The sequence below is a fragment of the Corythoichthys intestinalis genome, chromosome 15 (assembly GCF_030265065.1).
Source record: "Corythoichthys intestinalis isolate RoL2023-P3 chromosome 15, ASM3026506v1, whole genome shotgun sequence".
NCBI lineage: Eukaryota > Metazoa > Chordata > Actinopteri > Syngnathiformes > Syngnathidae > Corythoichthys > Corythoichthys intestinalis.
In genome coordinates, this window is record NC_080409.1 from 37047263 (window position 1) to 37071072 (window position 23810).

General features: G+C 39.5%; 2 protein-coding genes across 5 annotated transcripts in view; both read right to left on the reverse strand.

Annotated features, from left to right (window-relative positions):
- Window positions 1-632: 632 nt before the first annotated feature.
- tmem229b (transmembrane protein 229B) lies at window positions 633-5771 on the reverse strand. Of its 4 annotated transcripts, XM_057860076.1 has the most exons (3): window positions 5723-5771; window positions 5519-5658; window positions 633-1341 (listed from the first exon to the last, which is right to left on the reverse strand). In XM_057860076.1, the coding sequence occupies exons 1-3, from the start codon at window positions 5731-5733 to the stop codon at window positions 743-745; spliced, it is 750 nt and encodes a 249-aa protein (XP_057716059.1). In that variant the 5' UTR covers window positions 5734-5771; the 3' UTR covers window positions 633-742. The 4 variants fall into 4 exon arrangements, with proteins under 4 accessions (XP_057716059.1, XP_057716062.1, XP_057716060.1 ...); XM_057860079.1 differs by lacking the exon at window positions 5519-5658; XM_057860077.1 differs by lacking the exons at window positions 5519-5658; window positions 5723-5771 and adding an exon at window positions 4666-5103.
- Window positions 5772-9634: 3863 nt separating this feature from the next.
- Window positions 9635-23810, reverse strand: part of mta1 (metastasis associated 1) — a 40004-nt gene continuing 25828 nt past the window's right edge. The window contains exons 7-18 of the mRNA XM_057859683.1: window positions 23172-23274; window positions 22987-23086; window positions 22726-22914; window positions 22429-22503; window positions 19964-20022; window positions 17847-18001; window positions 17590-17741; window positions 17335-17524; window positions 17139-17231; window positions 15210-15365; window positions 10298-10451; window positions 9635-10226 (exon numbers count right to left, since the gene is read on the reverse strand). Coding sequence (XP_057715666.1) covers window positions 10342-10451; window positions 15210-15365; window positions 17139-17231; window positions 17335-17524; window positions 17590-17741; window positions 17847-18001; window positions 19964-20022; window positions 22429-22503; window positions 22726-22914; window positions 22987-23086; window positions 23172-23274 — 1382 coding nt within the window. The 3' untranslated portion in view covers window positions 9635-10226; window positions 10298-10341. The remainder of the gene's footprint in view (window positions 10227-10297; window positions 10452-15209; window positions 15366-17138; window positions 17232-17334; window positions 17525-17589; window positions 17742-17846; window positions 18002-19963; window positions 20023-22428; window positions 22504-22725; window positions 22915-22986; window positions 23087-23171; window positions 23275-23810) is intronic.

Below are 23810 nucleotides of genomic sequence, written 5' to 3' on the forward strand. Positions count from 1 at the left end.
AAGTGATGCCTCCTTGTTTTGGCAAAATATATTGTAACAACTTGATTTGAATTTAACCTAACGTTGTTACAATGATTTTATCAAGTAAATCCACCAGTTATTTTTTTCAGTGTAGTCATTTTTATGTCTTTTTGTTGACCAGGTTTTTGCGAAGGAAACGAATTTTGGGGGGCTTGTTTTAATTTCCCTTATTTTCTATAACCGTTTTTTTGTTGTTTGTTTGTTCATTTTGTATATATATTTTTTCTTCCTATTTTTTTGTTAATTCAACAAAACTGGTTTTCCATTTCGTAACAAAATTGGATATATTGATTCAATACAATTATACTGCATTTCCTGTCATGAGCTTGTCATCTGTTACCATGCCTCATGCTGTTCCATGTTATTTTTCTGCACCGCCTTAAAAAAAATCCCCATTGTTTTGTCCTCAATTATACTTCTGACACAGCCAGTCAATTATTTAACTTTTCTTTTTAATTGGCATAATTGTAGGATTGAAACATAAAAATCGTTTCTTGAGTCCCATTGTTTTGTCCTCAATTATACTTCTGACACAGCCAGTCAATTATTTAACTTTTTTTTAATTGGCATAATTGTCGGATTGAAACCTAAAAATCGGTTCCTCGGTCCCATTGTTTTGTCCTCAATTATACTTCTGACACAGACAGTCAATTATTTAACTTTTTTTTTTTTAATTGGCATAATTGTCGGATTGAAACCTAAAAGTTGGTTCCTCAGTCCTTCAGTCCCACTTCAACAAGCCGCCCATCCCGGCCTCCCGCATCCTCTTCTCGCAGTTTCGGGCGGCCCTCATGGCCCCAGCCAGGGGATCGGTCCAGCCGTCGTCGAAGCCATCGTGGTAGCGCAAGCGGAGTGTGTTCTGGATGACCAGACGCTCCGCCAAGAAAGTGGCGAAGTACCACAGCGCGGCGTATTCAGCCGTCACCAGGCCCATGAAATTATAGCGGAATTTGGAGTAGTCCCAGGGGCAGGCACCAAAGCGCCGCAGCAGCAGGCCGGTGCTCAGCTCCCAGACGTACAACCATACAGTGTAGACCAGGCAGCGCACCAGCACGTTAACATGGTCACGCATGCGCAGGAACATGCGCTCAATGGCCAGGATACACGTTCCGTAGATGACGAAGGCCCATAAACTGGTGGCTCCATGGAGCTTCCAGTTTTTATGCACTATATACTCACAGCAAGCCGTGAAAATCACCTCGCACACGAAGCCGTGAATTGCATATATGTACCATCGACACAGGGCCGAAAGGGGCGGCGGAGGCGCCAGGATGGACATGGTCGTCATGGCAACGCGGCTCGTTGACTCGGGGCCCAAATCTAAAAGGGACGCCACGCCAGAAGCAGTTAGTTGTACCGTCACCAAAATAAGCATTGATGGCGATAGACGTCCGTTTCCTTAAAACTGCCCAGTCCAAAGGGATCGGACGTCTATCATCGTCAACATTAGGTAATAAGTCAAAATTAGCCATCGGCTATTATAACATCTGTGAATATTTTGTCACTATCCAACCTAAGGGCGTAGGTTTGGTCTCATCATTGGTAGGGACGATATAACAGCATAACCTGCATGAACACTTTTTGATGGGGAAAGGGACATTAATAAGACCAAACAGATCGGGTGAATGGGGGTCAAGGGCTACATTTCTCACGAATATACAGTGGGGCAAATAAGTATTTAGTCAACCACCAATTGTGCAAGTTCTCCTACTTGAAAAGATTAGAGAGGCCTGTAATTGTCAACATGGGTGAACCTCAACCATGAGAGACAGAATGTGGAAAAACAAACTGAAAATCATATTGTTTTATTTTTTAAAGAATTTATTTCCAAACTAGAGTATTTGGTCACGTAAAAACAAGCAAGATTTCTGGCTGTCAAAGAGGTCTAACTTCTTCTAAAGAGGTCTAACGAGGCTCCACTCTTTACCTGTATTAATGGCACCTGTTTTAACTCATTATCGGTATAAAAGACACCTGTCCACAGCCTCAGTCAGTCACACTCCCAACTCCACTATGGCCAAGACCAAAGAGCTGTCGAAGGACACCAGAGACAAAATTTTAGACCTGCACCAGGCTGGGAAGACTGAATCTGAAATAGGTAAAACGCTTGGTGTAAAGAAATCAACTGTGGGAGCAATTATTAGAAAATGGAAGGCATACAAGACCACTGATAATCTCACTCGATCTGGGGCTCCATGCAAGATCTCACCCCATGGCATCAAAATGATAACAAGAACGGTGAGCAAAAATCCCAGAACCACACAGGGGGACCTAGTGAATGACCTACAGAGAGCTGGGACCACAGTAACAAAGGCTACTATCAGTAACACAATGCGCCACCAGGGACTCAAATCCTGCACTGCCAGACGTGTCCCCCTGCTGAAGAAAGTACACGTCCAGGCCCGTCTGCGGTTCGCTAGAGAACATTTGGATGATCCAGAAGAGGACTGGGAGAATGTGTTATGGTCAGATGAAACCAAAACAGAACTTTTTGGTAGAAACACAGGTTCTCGTGTTTGGAGGAGAAAAAATACTGAATTGTATCCAAAGAACACCATACCCACTGTGAAGCATGGGGGTGGAAACATCATGCTTCGGGGCTGTTTTTCTGCAAAGGGACCAGGACGACTGATCAATGTAAAGAATGAATGGGGCCATGTATCGAGAGATTTTGAGTGAAAATCTCCTTCCATCAGCAAGGGCATTGAAGATGAGACGTGGCTGGGTCTTCCAGCATGACAATGATCCCAAACACACAGCCAGGGCAACAAAGGCGTGGCTTCGTAAAAAGCATTTCAAGCTAGCCAGTCTCCAGAGCTCAACCCCATAGAAAGTCTGTGGAGGGAGTCGAAAGTCCGTGTTGCCCAACAACAGCCCCTAAACATCACTGCTCTAAAGGAGATCTGCATGGACGAATGGGCCAAAAACCAGCAACAGTGTGTGAAAAGCTTGTGAAGAGTTACAGAAAACGTTTGGCCTCCGTTATTGCCAACATAGGGTACATAACAAAGTATTGAGATGAACTTTTGGTATTGACCAAATACTTATTTTCCACCATGATTTGGAAAAATATTCTTTAAAAACCAAACAATGTGATTTTCTGTTTTTTTTTTCCATTCTGTCTCTCATGGTTGAGGTTTACCCATGTTGACAATTACAGGCCTCTAATATTTTCAAGTGGGAGAACTTGCACAATTAGTGATTGACTAAATACTTATTTGGCCCACTGTAAACCTAATCAATTGATAGGCTAAATAGACAATGTGAAATACATCTGTATTGAGTTATACTAACTTTCATATGTATTGGTTCAGGTGATACAGTGTTCCATTCAAACCTTTGTTTTAAACACTACCAGAAAAAATGTCTGGATTTATTAATCAAATTTATATTTCAATATTTGAACATAACTCAAATTATATTAAAATACACAATAAATACAAGCTTGTTAATAATCTCTTAACGATCCAGGAATGCAAAAAATAAACATTTGTCTTAAGACCACTCAACATTGTTGAGAAATTAATATAACATACATATAACATATAAAATATATATATTAAAAATAACACACACAAAAACAGTCAGGGATAAACAAAAAATAAAAAATTCAGCCTTCCTTCATGTAAGACACTACTGCTTTTGTCCACAAGCACAGCAAAACTCAACAACAACAAAAAATGAACTCCCCTTTGGGCTGCTTTAAAACCACATATATAAAATAAAAATGAAAATTGGGGGGAAAGGGATAAACCTCGGTACACTACATTTCTCAGAGTTTAATTAACGTTAACAGTAGAAAATACATACACTATTTTTAAGCAGCTTCCCACTCAAGTTTTGCAGGTTAGCAAATTCACAGTTTAATGTTTTGCTAATGCTGATACAGGTCGGAGTTTCAGAAGCAAAATTAGTGGTGTGTTCCCCACCTCCACAACATTGACGTATTTTTACATTTAATACAGTGGCTGCAGCTGGTCAAAAAAAAAAAAAAAAACTAATATCCCTCCTCATCGGGGTGGAGGAGGCGAAATGGGGCTGCGAGTGCGTGATTGTGTGTGTCGTCAGCCAATCAAACGTGCATTTTGGGGGGGAGGGATGGACTGGCACACTCAGCAGTGAAAAGCGGTAAATGTAAGTCTGAACATAATGAAAATAATTCACTTAATAATGGAAGGATCAATTGTATCCTTACAAAATATGGGGAGACAATCTAAATTACCAATATAACTGAAGTCATTATATAATGCAAATAAGGTTATCTTTAAAGTTGGTGGGGACAATTTGAGCATCCTGAAAAGTTGGTAGTGTTATGCCCCTACCGTCCCTATGCAAACCTACGCCTTTGACCCAACCACATACTAGTATGTGCCCGTGTTAGAAGGTGATTAAGTTTCCAAATGTAATTGGTCTCTTACATTTAAAAAGAAATAGTAACAATAATGACTCTGCCCTATGCGCACGCTAGTTGAGTTTTGGGATGAATTTCAGTTCATTCTCACCCACCGAAAACTCCAGCGGACTGCATGCTTGAGTAAATCGACTGACATGCATATTTAACACTTGAACACACCACGGGCGCAGGCTCTGTTGCTTTGAACGCAAACGCGAAAAACGATTATGACCTTCATGGTACACACGCACACGGGCAGAAAGCGAGCCTCCTATGCGGCGAAGCGAGGGCACATTGAACGTCACACGGGCATCGCATAAACATGACGTAGTTGAATGACCTTTTAAACTGGATCGGAGGCCACGCCGTCGTTCATTAATGACGTCTCAAACGTGTGACGAAACTTGGCATATATGACGAGAAACTGTGAAATCATTCATTCTGACTAAGACCTATTCCTAGTCAAATACTGGATAATAGTTAGGAGTTTGTTATGACGTGCGCCCAGTACACTTGAAGAGGCGAAGCATACACAGCGAGTCCATTTCTCCTTTACAACAGTTTCTTTTGGTGGCGTCTAATAACTTAACAGAAAACACTTTATCCAAATAAAAGTAACACCAAAAGACTCAAAAACTTATTCACAACGGTACAAACAAAACGAGTACATTACTTTCTTGCACGCTACACGAAGCCGCAGTCAAAAACTGTTTTGCCCTCCTAACTAGCAAACACCGGTGACATGATTAGCGGTCATTTTAAGCGCACCGGTGTTCTGCCAAAATATGCTACATCGGCGAAACGTCTACATTAGTCGAATTTGACACCTAAAGTACTACCGTCCGCTCTAAACTTGTTTTTTTTTAGATGCATACAGGAATAACGTACTAAAAAAATGCCTGCAGAAAATACTTAAATGTAGTTATGTCAAATAAGGACGGTTTAAATACGCTACGTGACTAATGTGGTCAACTGCTTTAAAGCTAACACAAAAAAAACACAATGGTTAAAAGTATGAGAGGGTAATACATGCAAAAAAAGTATCTTTGAGGCAGTGAAAAGGTTCTAAATAACTAAATATAAACAAAAATATTGAGTACTCGCCGCTTCTAACCGATGTGCGCATGCGTGTGGATGCATGCGCAAGCGCCCTGAGCATTGTGTTGGACGTTTCGCCGCGTAGTAAGGAATGGCCGAACACCTGGGCTGATCCGAGGTCAGTGGACAGACACGATTTACACCCCCTAGTGGTAAAGGAGTAAAATTACAAATAATATCACAAATCAGGAATATGGCTCATATACGCACTTATCCTGCATTGACTCAGGGGTGGGCAAACTATTCCACGAAGGGCCGCAGTGGGTGCAGGTTTTTGTTGCAACCCATTAAGAGGACACCTTTTCACCAATCTGAAGTGCAATCAGTCGATTGCTGGCAGGTGCTTCTTATTTCTGCTGAAACCTCATTGGATAAATTATTTAAACTCTCTGTGCTGGGTCAGTTGGAACAAAGACCAGGACCCACTGCGGCCCTCGAGGACCGGTTTGCCCACCCCTGGTCTAACCGCAACTCCGCGGTCGGCCAGGGAGCTTGATTGGTCCCTGCTTACCTGGCGCTAGTCTACTGAGCTCCCTAAAAGAACATAGACAGATAAACCATATTTAAACAATCTGGTGCGCTGAGGTGGGTAGAGTAAGCCAAAAATTTTACTCAAGAGTAGCGTTACTTCAAAATAATATTACTCCAGTAAAAGCAGGGGTGAAAGTGGGCCAGAACGGTCAGGAACGCAGTTCCGGTATAAGATTCAGGGCCAGAACGCAGTTCCGCTATAAGATTCAGGGCCGGAATGCTGTTCCGGTACATGGTATTTTGATTCCGAAAATATGACGGCAACTGTCAAAACGCTATGTAAAAAAATTTTTTTTTTAAATGCTAAGCTGCCACACATGCCTTTCATCTCCAAGAAGAAATCAATCAACCAACATCAGATTACATAAACAAGTGTTAACAACAAGCATAAAGTGCTTGTGTAGCGTAATCCGTTTCCACCAATATTTATTATTTATTTTATTCCACGGGCCGCATGGAGGTTTCCCCAGCTGCTGCAGTTATGAGACGATGATGAGTCACGTCAATGTGTGAATAACGCTTGACTCATTTATCCATTCAATTGGCTGGCAGACTGACATGTGATCAGCAGAGATGGTAAGCTCTGATTGGTTCAAATGTGCATGTTTTCTGGAACGGCAAAAAGAAAAGAAAAAAAAATTGTTGAATTGATGCAACAAAAAAGGGCAATGCAACATAAAATGGATCAAATCTTTAAGCGCAATGAAAGACTTATTTGCTCTGATAGGGAGGTTCAGAACATCTTAGCTGTCAATGTACACTTTGGACTTAAATTTGTTCATTTATTTAAGGATACTTATTCATTTCCTTATGATTTAAAAAAGTCAATGTTTGCGCGATCTTCAAAATATATTCAATTTCACTCTGCATAATATAAGTCATTTGTACTTATTTTTCTGAATGTATGTTACTCATATCTTTGTTATTAAAAAAAAGTAAATGTTTACATTAATTTAAATTTAAATATACATCCTATGTTCTTAAGTAATTAGAATTGAGATTTGGCATGTGAGGAAATAAGGGAAAATAAAAATTAGGAGGTGGAGGTTGCGGTTATTGCTGTTTACGGTAACTTATATTTTGCAAATAATTGAAAAAATACAATTTTGAATGCAAATCAGTTTTTGCATGTGTTATAGAAATAACTGCTAAAAGTTTTCTTTGCATTTCAGTAGTTTAACAGGTTTGACCCCCTCCCCCCCCAAAAAAGAAAAAAAATATATAAATAAACAAATAAATATAATTTCTGGCTCCGTGGCGACCTTCACATCGGGGAGTTCCGGCAAGAAATTCTAGCCAGTTTCACCCCTGAGTAAAAGTAAAAGTAGTCATCCAAAAATGTACAAGTAAAAATGTATCTAGTGGAAAGAATAGAAGTAATGAGTAACATTATGAGTAGCTGCTTATTTTTGTTACTTTTTTTTGTAAACAATGGTATTTTTCTCTCAGGACAAACTTATCTATATGAATTTATTGTTATAATGATACCGTACAATAATCCATTACATAACAACTTTAAGTCAAAGAAATACAAAAAAAAAACAACATCATTGTATTCCTGCGAGCGAGAAAAAAAAAAAAAAAAAAAAAGAATTATTAATCCAAAGAGCATAAGTGCCCTCTAGTGGGGAAAATAGTTCCTAGTTTTAATAGTGAATAGTACCTTTGTAGTTACTTTTATGAAATTAAAAGGAACATATCTCTGGTTTTCCGTGGTCAATCGGTGCCAAATAAAAACTGGGAGCACTTTAAATCAAATTCTTCATTTTTTACGGTGCTTTAAAGACGCCACGTGATTGAACAGGCTGGCATGATCATAGAACGGCAAACTTGCGTTTTATTAGTGTAATGGAGTCATGTGATTATTGTTGCAATGTCTCATTGGTGAAATTAGTAGCGCGCCTCTTGGCAATGGGATCGTTGGCAAAAAAAAAAGAAAAAAAAATCTAATATGTATAATAAAGAGGAAAAATCTAATGACTCTTAAGTAGCCCAAAGTAGCGGAGTAAGACTTGCATTTTCTCTTCACAAATCTACAAAACTACACTTATAAGTACATTTTTTCTCAAAAAGTTACTCAAGTAGATGTAACGGAGTACATGTAACACGTTACTACCCACCTCTGCCAGATAGTATGTGGTACGCACTGGAAAAAATGGGTTTCTAATGCGTCCCAGACAATGTAATGGTGACGATGTGCAAGTAATGCAGTAATATTTTTATAGTTGAGTGACGTCCAAGACTAAAGTAAAGCTCAACTAAATCCTTTATTATCATTTTTAGCCGAAACAATCGGGTGTGCACCAGATTGTTTCTGGTGAGCACCAGAATTTTTCTAGTGAGCACCACATACAATCTGGTGCACACCAAATAGTTTCTAATGCGCACCACATAGTATCTAAAATAAATTTAGACAATCTGGTGGGCACTAGATAGTATGTGGTGCACACTAGGAACTAGCTGATGCGCACCCGATTGTTCACATTTATTTTATTTTTGTCGATGTCCCTTTAGGGGCTCCATACCAGTCGGTCTCTGGTCCTCCTAATTTTTCTATAATTCCCGGAGGGAGTGTGCAACAGTCACACATACTCACACACTGAAACACAATCAGAAGCACTGACCTACATTGAAAAATAGTTCCATGAAATTGTATTAATAATTAATTTTGTAGCATTTTCTCTTGGCTGCACTGCTTAAATTTTTTTATCCAATATTTCAGCTTTTGTGTCACCATGTTAATTGAAGCTGGCTGGCAATTTAACAATCAAAAATGCCAGCTGAAGTGTCAAACTCGGCCATCACTATTTTTTTGTGGCCTGTGAAATTAAATCATGTGCAGTGCCTTTGTTTCTCACTTAGAGTTTCAATAAATAATAGCACAATAATAGTTTCAATAAATTTTCTGTAGTCCTTAATGAGAGATTTAGGATTTGAGGAATCAGAGAATATTTTCTGTTATTTCTCATTATTAAAAAAAAATATTTATTATTTATTATATTTATTTAAAAAAAAAAGACAATGTTTACGTTTAAAAAAAATCCTAAAAAATGTAAATACAGAAAATGTCAAAAGAATACCATTTTCCCCCTTTATTAAAAATGTTTCATGAAAACGATTTTTAAAATAAATAAATAAAGCTCTCTAAACTATTAACTTTCAGTGCCGTTGATGATGATAGCTGTCCAATCACGTGGCTGGTTTCACCCTTCCGCTGTAAATTGAAATGGATTTGTCACTAGAAGATGCAAAATCCATTTGTAGTGGGAGGGTTGGAAGCGAATTAACTTCCATTCGTTCGCTGCCAATCCTCCCACTTCAAATGCAGCCAATGAGTTAACAGTTTTCAACTCATTTATAATTGCTAAGTCTATTAATCGTGGTAGCCCTAATTAGCAGAAAAAATGGCCTTCCAAAGGAAACCAAAAGGACAATGCGTTCCACAAAGCCCATGTAGAGGAACTCATAGGCTGCCATAGACGTCCAACCATTTGAAGGCCTATCTCCATCAATGGCACTGAAACACGATCCACCACTGCCAGCCTTCCCATTTAAAACTAATTGAACAACTATAAAGGAATGAAGTGCAAATCAGTGTTCACTTTTTTTAATGACATTATCGAAGCATAGATGCATTACTTGTGAAAAAGGTAGAAAAAACAGCGAGTCCTTCTCAATAAGTTAAACCTTTCTTGGCCCAAAGAGCACTCGGGCCCAGCACGCCAAACTCAAGATTCTTGTAAAGCATTTCTTTTTTTTCAAATTGAAAATGTCAACAAAAGCAAACAAACAAACAAAAAAAAGACAGAGTTAACTCGTTCCATGAAATAAAAGTGCATGTCCTCACAAGGGAGTTTGGAATAATAAATTGTTAAAATAAAAAAAAATAACATACAAGTTGCAAGTGGCTTATGTTACAGTCCTTCCACATGTATTTTTTTTTTTTAACAAGCATTCCTCATGAAACATTTGACCGCAAAAGAACAAGAAGCTGAATTATAGTCGGTAAAAAGAATAAACAAACAATCTGACATTGTAATAATAATAAGAGACGTGAGTAATAAACACAGTCCTGTACAAAGAGATGAACCGTCGGGCAGCTGACGGAGGGGGGGGGGGGGGGAAGCGCAGTCAAGTCCTTCTGCGACCGAGCCTTTTCCTGGAACGTGACGTGTGACGCCCTCTGCAAGGAAAAGGATATACGTGAAGCAATTTGTTTTCAAGTCAAATGAGTATTAGAAATGCGCAACCTGCCTGGCAAGTGAGGGCGACGGATGTGGGACGTCCCTGCAGAGCGTTCAGTCCAGTTGGTGCACCTCGTCATGCATGGCAGCCGAGGGCCGGCTGACGTCGCTCATGCGTTTGGCCATGATGTCCCACTGTGGGGTCAAAGCTTTGGATTTCGTGCCTGTCATTGAGCAAGAAAAGGCATATCTCAAACTTTTGGCCTATCAGATTCTGACATTATGATAAGTGAAAATATTACAGTATCTAAATCCAGGTTCTGAAAAAAAATACCAATACATAAATCTCTAAAATGTATCATTTTGGAAAACGACAGTAAAAAAAAATACAACAATAAATTTTGGACACTAAGGCGCACCCATTAAATTTTACAAGAAAACTAATTGTTCACACATAAACCGCAAGTTTCCACATTTTATCATGGGATATTTACACCATAATACATTATAATATTAAAGTCCATAAATAAACTGCAACAGACTATGAATAGCAGGGTTCAAAGCGCGGGGGGAAAAAAAATTTACAGTCCAAAAATTATGGTAAATATCTTTTCTTTATTTTAAAACAATATTTAGAAACTAGAAACTGCAATTTCTGGAGAAATTACTCTGGGTCTTTGCTGTGTGGCTATACAGATCTTATCCCCGCCCAGGGCTATCAATAGAATGGACAAACATGCAAGTCAATGGCATTAAACAAATTAAATGCCATTAGAAATGATGAAGAAATTTGGACGTCCATGGCTGTCAATGGCAGTACCCTCCATAAGCGTCAATGGAGTTGGGGAAGTTTGGGGGACACGTCCCTTTGATATCTGGTCATTTCCTGTTGATTTGGGGACATGTTGGTTTTTTTTTTTTTTGCCATTGAAAATGAATGGGGAAAAATTTGGACGTCCATGGCTGTCAATGGCATCGACTTACATAGGCGCCAATGAAATCCAAGTACATTGGCATCAATAGAATGGACAAACATGGCCGTCAATAGTATTAAACAAAGTAAATCCCATTAGAAATGAATGGGAAATTTGGAAATCCATGGCCGTCAATGGCAGCACCCTTCATAAGCGTCAATGGAATCGGCGAAGTTTGGGGGACACGTCCTATTGATATCTTGTCATTTCCTGTTGATTTGGGGACATTGTTTTTTTTCCCATTGAAAATGAATGGGAAAATTTTTGGACGTCCATGGCCGTCAATGGCATCGAGTTACATAGGCGTCAATGGAGTCCAAGTACATTAGCATCAATAGATTCAACATACATGGCTGTCAATGGCATCAATGCAATTTAAACTCCATTGGAAATTCCATTGGAAGTGAATGGGAAATTTCACATTAAAAATGAACGGGAAAGTTTTTGGCAAAATTCCGGGGAACCGTAAATTTTTTTCTAATTCTGTATACAACTTTTATGCCCCTCACCATCCCGGAATTTTTTACGCCCAAATCATGTGATTTGGTCAAAAATTGTAAGACTACATACATTTTGGAATTTTTCAAAAAATTGCCGTTTACGGAAGAACGGAAAGTTTTCGGGGCCGTTCAAAAAAAAGCCTGCGTCGAGCGAATTTTTTGGTCGTTTTGATACTTGCGCGGTGCCGATTGGTCAAATGGTTCGGGCTGTGCGGCGCGCCGAAAAAACACAGAGATTAAGATGTTTAAGAAGAAGAATAAAATTGCAGAACAACAGTATCTGGCCTTTGCCTAGGCAAAGACCCAGATAAATATGGTTCAATGATAAACCATGCTAAAGTTCCGTGCTAAAATCAAGTTAACTCAATCACTGCCTGTGACGGTAGATAGAAATCCAATACATTTGAGCTGGGATGGCTGGCAATGAATGATTAAGTTTCGCTGTCATTGACGGCGATAGACGTCCAATCTATCTGTCGATTGCCGTCAACGAGTTCATCATAACGACATGACCTTTCATTTCTAAACACTGATGAAGTAGTGAGGTCAATTTAAATGTGAGTTCATAATCACACTAGAGCTTTTGCTCTTTCAGCAGAAAAAAAAAAAAAAAGATTCTATCTTTTTTGTTCTGCAATCAAGTGCAGAAAATACGTTCATTTGACAAAAATGTAACCCAGAATTGAAAGTGGCGCGTCGCTGCCACCTGCCTGTGATTGTGTGGCTAGTAAAATTGTTTTAAAATCGGCAATTCAGTGTAAAGCTGCATCCAACCCTCGCCCATTTCTTCCATTGAAAAATATGACATTGACAAGTAGAGCTGGGAATCCTTGGGCACCTAACGATTCGATTACGATTCAGAGGCTCCGATTCGATTATAAAACGATTATTGATGCACCCCCTCCTTTTTTTTTTCTTTTTTTTTTAAAAAATGTTTTGTACATTAGTTCCAAAATTGTTCAAAAATACTCTCAGGCTAAACCACACTACTATTTCAGTATCAAGTTAACATATAGCAGTAAACAAATATACAAAAATAACATTAAATAAAAAACTCCAGTCCCCATTCTGTATCAGCAGCTTTAAACTACATTCAATTAATTTAATGTTGTGAATCAACCGTTAAATTTGTTAAAATTGCTCCCGTTATTCCATAATTTCCCTTTTGTCTACTTTCGACATGTGAAAGTTTTAAAACTATTTTAAAGATAGATTCAAGTCAATATTTTACCGATTTAGGAGTATTTTAGATAAAAAGTTAATTAGGTTTGCTTGGAAGGTTCGCTACAACAGCCTTGCAGGGAAGTGTACTGCTTTAAGATGGCGGCCGTTTATAACGTCCGCATCTAGCTTTTTGTAGATGTGCTGCTAACACGACCAAATCTATATTGCATCTAGTCTTATATAAATGATATCCACCGTAACATTATATGGATGTACAGCTTTTCGGCAGCAGTCAGGTATGTTGTTGTGTTTTTTTATCTCGTTGCATGAGTTGAGCTAGAGCCGTGAGTTGAGCATTGGCATTACCCGAGGGGCCGGGAAATAGGAAGCATGTTGTTTAGCTACTCTCGCTCCGTTCCGTCCCGAAGACCGCGCGGCGCGCTGAGTGTTGTGTACTTCCGCTTTACTTCGCATATTTCAATAATCGGAATTTGGATGTTTGTGAATCGTTCTCGAATCTTCCACGGCCGAATCACGAATAATCTAAGAATCGGAAATTTTGCACACCTCTATTGACAAGTATTCTCTCCAATAAAGAGAGCAACTATTCTGCTAGTCTTAATCCCTAAAACCAGTTTGCCAGCCCAAACCTAGGCAAGGATAGACCAGCAGCTTTCTCCTTTTGTTCAGTGCCGTTACCCTGACAACATGGACGGTAGCCTCCAGCTAACGCCAGCAAAATCTGTCAGTCCGTCTCCTCTTTCCCCCCTCCACAAGTCCACCGGGGACATTCAAAGTAGGACACAACAACCACCAGCAGCATCCCTCTCCCTAAATTGGAACCCTTCACTGACTCTACTAAACACAGTGGAGGGTTTTCCACCACTGCTTTGAATCATTCTATCATCAAGCAGCAAATTTTAAAAAGAATGAAATTAACATGACAAGCAAAAAGTCGAAATGATACATGAGAAATACAAACCCAAAAATAGAATAGCATTAGGAACAAGTCATTATAGAAGAATTATACCATGGCACAAATCAAACTGGATTAGACGTCTAGTGCCAGTGTCAATGGTAGTGAATGAGATAAGTTTGGAATGTTGCGAGGTAGTAAGTCAGAATTTTCTGAAATTAAAGTTAACATACGCCAGTTACGTCAAGTTTGCATTTCACGAGTTGTTAGTTGGAAAAGTTGGAATACGTATTCGTAATTTAAAAAACAATACTTTCGCCCTTTTCACACACATATCCAATGAAATTCACGTGTAAGGTGACGCGGGATTACCCTGGTCATTGCTTTCGCGCACAAAAAGACGTCCCACGAATGAAGTGGATTGGAGCTTTCACAGACTTGACCCGTGTTGCCCACTCGCGCTCTCTGTGCGGGGAGGGCTGCTGGCACGATTTTATAACCCGGATATTATGTCATTTTTGGTCGGCATCGGCTGTCACAATGTTGGTCAAATCGTGTTTTGTTCCAGAAGGAGTGTTCCCGATGTCGTAACTGCTTGATGTCTGTGATTTCTGCATCGTGACCCTTACCATGTTTCACCCATAAAAATGCCCAAAAAATCCAGCTGTGGCCATTCACAGCTGTGTCTTGTACCCCTCTTTAAAAGAAACTGCTGTATTTTAAGCCTAAAAAGCAGGGCAACCAAACTGTTTTACTTTGTCACCAGTGCAGCTGGCGTTTGGTACCAAAGTTCAAGATGATTGATAGGTTCGTAGCTTTGATCTGGCCAGAGACGCCTAGGCAGCTCTACGTTCAAAGGCACAAATGTGTTAATCATCGTTACGCTTGGAACACAGTCTGATGTGTGCTGTGGCAACTCATTCAGTGTGTACGTGAGAGGCTGTTCTCGGCAGCGTGAGCGTCAAAGCAAAAAAAAAAAAAGTTGTAAGCTGTATTACATACTTGTTCATGTGCCCCTTTTGATCTATAAGCACCTGACCCTTCATCGGTCTCTGCACGGCCCTGGTGCATGATCATGACCAACGTCACAAAATGGCTGCGCTCATAAGTGGTGTCATTTTTCTTGTGTTAAACATGATTTTCTCCATTATCAGAGGTCTAAGAAATCTGCTATTTGTATACTCAAACTCTTCGCGCAACCATCTTTCACATGAAGGTCGTTTTTACTCTTGTCTTTCCCTTTAAAGGACAGAAGACCGAACATTCACAGAATAAAATATAAGCTTGGTACATTTGAAGGGAAAAATGTTTAAAAGACCCCTAAAAGCTCAGTCTTGCTGCTTACTGTGCAATAAAAGTGATGAAGAACCAGAAAGTATTGAAAAGTTAGTCCATTTAACCCAAACTGCTTATTTTCAAGAGCCTCACCATCAAGTCCATTGTGCTGTTCATAGCTGCGCTTTCCTAAGATGGTGGGGGAGCCATTGTTGAGGATGGGGGAGGACTTGATGGGCGTCAGGCTACCTGTAGAGATGGACACTCCCCGGGTGGGCACCTCCACTTTGGCTGGACGGGGATGTGCTTCTAAATGACAACGGCATCGGGAAACAAATACATTTAGTTGTAATGTTTATTGAAAATGCCAAACAGAGAAGAAGTTTATTTGAATATACAGTCCCTGACAAAAGTCTTGTCGCTTATCCATTTTGTAGAAACAATTGCCAATAACCTGACTTTTAATTATTCAATTGGTTTCAGAAATGGCTCATATGAAAGCTAAGACCCTCTCAAATGATGTTGAAAAAAACTATATTTCTTTCACTGAAAAAAGATTTATCATTTAATGAAGACATAAAGGTCAAATTTTGGCAAGACAAAAGTTTTGTTGCGTACAGAAAGTAGTGTGAAAATTGAACAAAAAATGTACTTCAAATACAAAAATATTTTACATACCATAAGTGAATCAAGTGGTGCTGTGAGATCCAAATTTAATATTTTGTATGACTTCCATGGGCTTGAAGAACTGCATCCATGCAGTTCGGCAAGGATTCATACAAGTCATCAGGAACATCAAAGAAAGCAATCTTGCATGCCTCCCAGAGTTCATCAACATGCTTGGGTTTCGTCTTCCATGCTTCCTCTTTCATCCCACCCTAGACATGCTCAATGATGTTCAAGTCTGGTTATTGGACTGGCCAGTCCTGGAGGATCTTGATCTTCTTTGCCTTGAGGAGCTTTAAGGTAGAGATTGAAGTATGCGATGGAGCACCATCCTGCTGCAGAATTTGTCCCTTTTTATGGTCAGGAATGTAAGAGGCAGCAAAGATTTGTTGATATTTCAGACTATTTATGTTGCCTTCCACCCTGCAGATCTCTCGCACACCCCCATACTGAATGTAACCCCAGACCATGATTTTGGTAATGATGTAACCACCAAACTTCACTATTTTCTGAGTGAATCTCAGATTCATGCGGGCTCCAGTAGGTCTCCTGCAATATTTGTGGTGACTGTGGTGTAATTCAATGGAAGATTCATCTGAAAAATCCACCTTTTGACACTTTTCCAGCGTCCATCCTTTTGGCAGGATGTGGGCCTTGGCAAATGCCTCACGGTTTTTTCATTGTCTGCACCCTGAGCGATAAATAGTCTGAAATATCAACAAATCTTAGCTGCCTCTTACATTCCTAACCATAAAAAGGGACAAATTCTGCAGCAGGATGGTGCTCCATCGCATACTTCAATCTCGACCTCAAAGTTCCTCAAGGCAAAGAAGATCGAGATCCTCCAGGACTGGCCAGCCCAGTCACCAGACACGAACATCATTGAGCATGTCTGGGGCAGGATGGAAGAGGAAGCAAGGAAGACGAAACCCAAGAATGTTGATGAACTCTGGGAGGCATGCACGACTGCTTTCTTTGATCTTCCTGATGACTTCATCAATAAATTGTATGAATCCTTGACGAAGCCTATAAAAGTCACACAAAATATTACATTTGGATCTCACAGCACCACTACTTAATTCGCTTATGTTATGTAACATATTTTTGTATTTGAAGTAAATTTTTGTTCAATTTTCACACTTTCTGAGGGTGACAAAACTTTTATCTTGCCAAAATTTGACATTCATGTCTTCATTATTTGATAAATCTTTTCAGTGAAACAAATATATTTTTCTACATTCAACGTCATTTGGGAGGGTATTAGCTTTCATATGAGCCATTTCTGAAACCAATTGAATAATTAAAAGTCAGGTTATTAGCAATTGTTTCTATAAAATGCATAAGCGACAAGACTTTTGTCAGGGACTGTATATATGTTATACAGTATAACTACAAAGTCGTTCAATTCCATTGTACCTAGATATCGAACCACAGACTCAAGAGGTTTGCGTTCTGTGGGTTTAAGCGGCGAAGGCTTCCCGGGGTCTTTATCTGGCAACCTCAACGCACCTGTGGAAACACGTTTAACTCACTGACTGCCATTGAACTGAGAAGGGCAACGGATTGGTCGTATATCATCGTCAATAGCACTGGAACATGCTCACTGCCTTACATTCAGCCTTGATAGCAGCCGTGTTGACGGGGAGGTAGGGGTGGCGGCCCAGGTGGCGGGGCTTGATGATGTCCTGGCAGAGGCGGCGCGCCACCCGCGTCAGGGCGGTGGTCTGCAGGTAGAAGGCCTGTCGTGTCTTGACAGCGAACTTTGGGCTGCCGCTGTGTCGCAGAGGCACGCCATGGGGACTCTAAAGGCAACACGGAGGATGTCGGGCCTTATGCATTGCGAGATTGAAGGCATAAGCGAATGTACCATGCTGCTGCGGTTGGGTCCGGGCCGCTCTCCGTCCAGCCGGGTGGGCATCTTCAGTCCGCCGTACTTTTTCCAGTATGTCCAGCAGGCGGCGCAGAGGCGACACTGCATGTTAGGAGGCCCCCATGAGTACCACTGGTAGGAACTGTTGACTGCAGAAAAAGCGTAAATTTGTTTTTGTGGATATACTGTAATTCAAATCATATATTGTAAATCAACTAAGTAATATGCAACATAATAATAAGTAATAGATTTACTGTAGCAGCTTTCACAGGCTCGTGCAAGTGGAGGAGGGTTCTGCCCTGGAACAGTCTGTCCCGGTTGTCCAGGTACGACGGCTCCGCTGGCCCCATTGACCAGGGCCACCGGCTTTGGGTTGTTGCTGCTCAGCTGGTTGGGGTTTGGCTTGTTGCTACGAGAGGAAAGCACAAGGAGTGTATGGCCAAAGTTGATGCCATTTAAATGCTGCCAGAACCACACCAAGCAATACTCAAGGTTTGAAACCATCATTTGAAAACCTGACCGCCTTGAAACTAAAGGTGCATCAATCGATCGGTTGGCCGATTTCATAAATTTTGGTGGATCGGTGATCGATTGATCACTAACACTATAATCGAGCTTGTCTGTCGATCACGTCTAAAATCATTTAGCCTGCAGCACTTAGTAATGGGCATTAATGTAAGCATATAAGTGCAGTTGTTGGGTGTTTTCTCTACTTTCACGACCCAAGAAATGTTTACAATTGTAATGTTTGCCGCTCTTTGCTACTTAAACGTTAATTACTAATTTAGCAATGAAATTTTTGATGACACTTATTAATTCACGAAAACATTTTGGAACACTTAAATTCTTTATTAAAGTATGGATAAACACGAAAATAACAACAATAAATCACAACTAAACAATGAGGTCAAATCCTGATAGCATTAACTAGTGCAAAAGAATGGAATGTAAACAGATTTAGAACCCTGACTTTGCCTTTCCAACATGATTCAAAACAATTCTTTAAAAAATATAATTAATATTATAGTATACTACAATATATAATATTGGTATAATAATTATTCGTTGCCAATCAGATTTTCATAAAGGGTGTCATTTTAAAGCTATTCTTAGTGTAGCAGCTAAATTCTGATGTATGTGGCATTAACTCCAGAAATCATTCTTTATATGATGAACATGACGAGCTTTTATTTTTAAATTTTCACTGGAAGTACGTTCGCTAAACCGCTAATCATAAACTTTACACTCCGCAAAAAAAAATGTGGTGTCAGTTATCATTTTTTTTTCACTTGCAAATGCCGTTAACCAGCAATTTTTCATGTTTGAAGTGTCATCTTTTAACCGCAAGTTTGTGTTTTGCAGAAGACTGCCAATGTTTTATAGCAGGCTAAAGTAGGTTGTCCCTTTTCCCCATTAGCCTCAATGTAGCAATGCTAACGTTTACAGTGTTTAATATAGATGTGTTTCCTTATTTTGTATATCTGAACTTTAATTCTATAGCGTGATGATGACCAATAAACATCTGTTAGAGGTACTGGAGTCTCATGTGCATTCAGCACGCACGCACAAATGTATGTGCGCGCTGATAAAACTCGGCCGTAAAAATTACCGCCCTCATTTTAATTTACCGTGCGATAAATGGACTCATTGCATATCGCGACAGGCTTAGCAACTTCGTACATGTCATTAGTTAGTTAGATCGACTTACGATGCGCGTCTTCCAAAATTACAACTCGGTGACGGCGCTTTATGTGTTTTTTCACGGCCGACGTGCAGTCAAGCTCGGCATTGAAGAGACAGGACACGACAGTGTACCCGCCTTTGTTTCGTTGAAATAAGTCAATGTTTTGGCCACTCTGGTGCGCTTTTTTGGCTTTGTGCCGCTATCCCCGCTTGCATACCAAGCGTCCGACATTAAACCCCCTCTCCCCTCAAAAAATTTCTCCTCGGATCTACACAATTCACGTAGGTCACTCTTTTTGACTTCAAAATGGCAAATTTCGCCAAAAGGTGAGATATTTTCATGAATGTAAAAGTGCATGCTGATGTTTATTTAAACAACAACAAAAATCGAGATCAGTCCAAATCCAAATCGGCAGGTCAGGATTTTGAAAAACTGGTGATCGACCAGAAAATTATGATCGGCATAACTCTACCTCAAACCATAGACTTAACCTCACCCAAATCCTAAAGATATCTAAAAAGCTTACCCGATATCTGAAACCTTCTTTGAAACCTTCATTTCAAACCGTAAACCTCCCAAGACACCCTAATATAACCCGGAACCATAAAAGGACTGTTTGCAAAAAATACAGATCACAGGTTGAAAGTTTATTTTTCACTCTTTATGTCCAAAACATAGTGTACTTACTAGTTGGGAATGTACACCTGCTTTAACTTGCTTTCGGCTTCAGCTGCCTTTAATCGTTTCTGAAAGAAAAAAAGGAAGAAAGGAAAAAGTCATTGGATGCCATTGATGGTGATAGACATACATTAGCTGCTATAAAAACTGAACTGTTCTCACATGGATCACACAGTAACTGTAGTATATTACAACTTGTAACACTGAAACTAAAGAAACAGGCCTACAATCTTCCAATTGTTCTAACAGTTTTAATGCGATTTCATAAATTGACTAATAATAATAATTAATTGGCTGCCACTGACAGCAACAAAAACAGTGCAAAACCAGAGAATACCATACCGAATTAACTCAAGGCCCAGAGCCAAGATCAGGCCCACCATGTCATTTTGTGCAGGCCCTGAAAGTAAATTTCCCTACCACAAAATTTAATAGAAATGGTTTTAATTAAAATCATAGAATATTTGCTCATGGTTTTTTCTTTAAAAATCTAAATACATTTTATAAACAGTTTTTCCCCCCTTAGTTTTTTTTTCCAATTGATGAAACAAACAAACAAAAAAAACATTTTCCGTACTTCTGTTCACTGTTATTTACGATTTTTACGATAAATTTAAATATATTAAAAACATAAAATTGCTTTTTTAAAAATACATATAAAACACAGACAAGACTGAAAAAGCAGTTTCTGCACTCCTCTTTAAAAAAAACTGCTGTATTTTAAGCCAAAACAACTGTTTTGTTTGATAGAACAATAGCTCTATATCCTGCAATAGTACGGTATATTCATCGCGCATTAAGCCCCCGAACTATATTTAATTTGTCCATCTGACCCTCGAAATCCCTGTTTACAGACGTCGCGCAACCGCTTTTGTTTTAACCCAGCCATAAAACGAAGGTAATTAATGATATTTATTATTCAAAATGTCAGTCATTTTTAGTTTAGAATCATTAATTGATGTCTAACATTTTGTTTAAAAAAAAAAAAAAAAAACGACTTTAAAAAATTTTTCACTCGCATATTTTAAACTTTTAAACAAATGACGTCACAATGAAAAAAATGGTGTCTGTAAAAAAAGTCACGAAAAAAGTGAAAAGAAGCACGGAAAATGTTATATATATATATATATATATATATATATATATATATTAGGGCTGTCAAAATTATCGTGTTAACGCGCGGTAATTAATTTTTTAAATTAATCACGTTAAAATATTTGACGCAATTAACGCACATGTCCCGCTCAGAAAGTATTCTGCCTTTTGGTAAGTTTTACAGCAAGGCTTTTTGTGCCGTCCAAAAGCGAACTCTTGTGGTCGCTTTGCGACATGGTTTATTGTTTTCTTGCCAGTTCATAATGGCTGCACGACGTCTCGGGCTGATAATGTTGTGCTTATATGATCCTTGGACAAGATTTGTCCATAAGTATGGTTGTTGTAAAGAATGCACATATTATGTTAGTAAGCGAAATGTTATATTTTTTGTATGAGACGCTTTTTGTTTATGTTTAGTTAACCTGTATAGCGTGCTAAGCTAACGTTGTTGCTGATGCAATGCTTGTGTACTTTTTTTTTGTAGTTTTACGTCGGTCTAAAGAGGACAATGGTTTGAGGCCATTTTATTAATAAAGCAGATGAAAAAGGAAGAAGTCTAATTATTAAGGCGTCGTTCACTAGCTGTCTAGCTTTGGAAAAAGTAGACGCTTCGGAGTGAGGACAGCATAGACAGATTTAAATGACAGTACAGTGAAATGCCCACTACAGTCCTTATGTACCGTATGTTGAATGTATATGTATCCATCTTGTGTCTTATCTTTCCATTCCAACAATTTATTTTACAGAATATATATATAATTTACAGAAAAATATGGCATATTTTATATCCATCCATCCATCCATCCATCCATCCATTATCTTCCGCTTGCTCCGGGGTCGGGTCGCGGGGGCAGCAGCTTTAACAGGGAAGCCCAGACTTCCCTCTCCATATTTTACGCATATTTTATAGATGGTTTGAATTGCGATTGATTGCGATTAATTACGATTAATTAATTTTTAAGCTGTAATTAACTCGATTTAAAAAATTATTTGTTTGACAGCCCTAATATATATATATATATATATATATATATATATATATATATATACACACACACACACACACGCCCACACACCCCCACACACAGAAGAGAATATTTGCAATTAAGAGGCAAAAAAAAAAAAGGATTCAGACCATTTGTAGGTCAACAATATATCCCAAAAAATTAATAGTCTTTGAAAATGGTGGATGATACATTTAATCATCGATTAGTTGGTAGTTAGTCAACTAAACATGGCAACTCTAGTTGGCAGACATGATGCCCTCCTGAAGGAAACAACGGCTACAAAGACAAAGATGAGTTTGACACCCCTGAACTATACACATCAAACATTCATTGTAGGTGCAAGCAAGGACTTTTTTTCCCCCGAAAGATTACCTGCTGCACATATCTGTCAGTGGTCTTCCACATGTAGTAATACTCGATGATGCTCGTCAGGGACTTCCAGGGTAACTGGGGAGGGGGACAAAAGGACAAAAGATTTAACATCCTCAACACGGTAGAACCAAAAGCAAGCTGGAGGGAGACCCCCTCCCATAATGGCGGCCCCGTTTGTTTTGACAAAAGGCCAAGTAGGGAACAGAGGTGAGCAGCGTCTACAGCAAACATCCACCAGGTGTCAGAGTGACGCACATGACACAAAAAGCCAGAAAAAGCGGCACACCGTCCACTTACAAAATCCTGTTGGATGTCTGTGAAGTCCTTGCCGTATTTCTCCAACGCCTCCTCGAACAGGTTGGCCTCCGAGGCGCTCCACTCTTCCATCTCGTCGCGGCACAGCACAGGACCACCCTGAGGCACCAGTGCCGCGATGGCCCGCTTAACATCATAGCCTGTGCCGTGGAGGGTGTCCATGGCGTGGAACTAAACCCACATAAAAAGACGTTCAACCAATGTGTCAATTTAACCACACAGGTTGCTTTTGATTGTGCTTACTAAAGTGATGTCTCTAGAAGCTGCGGCGGCACTCATGTGAAGGCTGGGCTGACGCACGGAGCTGCTGCAGTCCAGGGCTCGGGCGAATGTGCCCACCGACCTAACACAAACACATGTTCCGGAATCGTTTTTAACCAACAAGCGAACAAATAAGGGAAAATGATAAATTGATGTGTATCGTCTACCGAGCTACGACCAAAAACTGGTCAATCTGCTTCTCTGTCAGCGAGCTACTGGGCTCCCAGATTTTTTCCTCCAGTTTTTCCAGATCCCTGGCATCCTCCTCACCTACATACACAAACACACAAGGTGATGACATCATCCCCCCTCCTAAAGATTATCCTGATGTGTGTTGTGTGTAGTAAAACACAGAAGAACAAACCTGTCCAAGTCTCAAACTAAATGTAAGAAAATGTCATTAAGAGGCTTTCATTATCAGGCAGCTTGGCGTCGCTCACCCGTGGTGCACCAATTGCAATCCCACCTGCTATGAATTCAATTTTAGCTTGATAGCCCATTGAACATGGAAGTAAAATAGTGGAGTACAATAAAAGTCAAATGAATAATACATTATAACATGGATTGCATGTTATAAAATAATGACCAATTAAATGAATGGCTCAAGGATAGTAAGTAAGAATAAAGTAGTGAAAAAAAAATATGAAAAAAGGGATGTAAACAAGGTTAGAAAAAAAAGAAAAGAAGGGGGAAAGATAGAAGTTAAGTGAAAGGGAGGGGAGAAAGTAATACGAAAGGAAAAATGTAAAAAAGGACAGATTGAAGGAAGGATTGAGACAGAAGGACGGTACAAAGTAATTATTGAA

Excerpts from the sequence above, each read along its gene's own strand:
- tmem229b (XM_057860076.1), bottom strand. Across the intron at positions 1,342-5,518 it reads GCGCACATCGGTTAGAAGCG|ATTTGGGCCCCGAGTCAACG; the intron begins GCGAGTACTCAA and ends CGTCCCTTTTAG.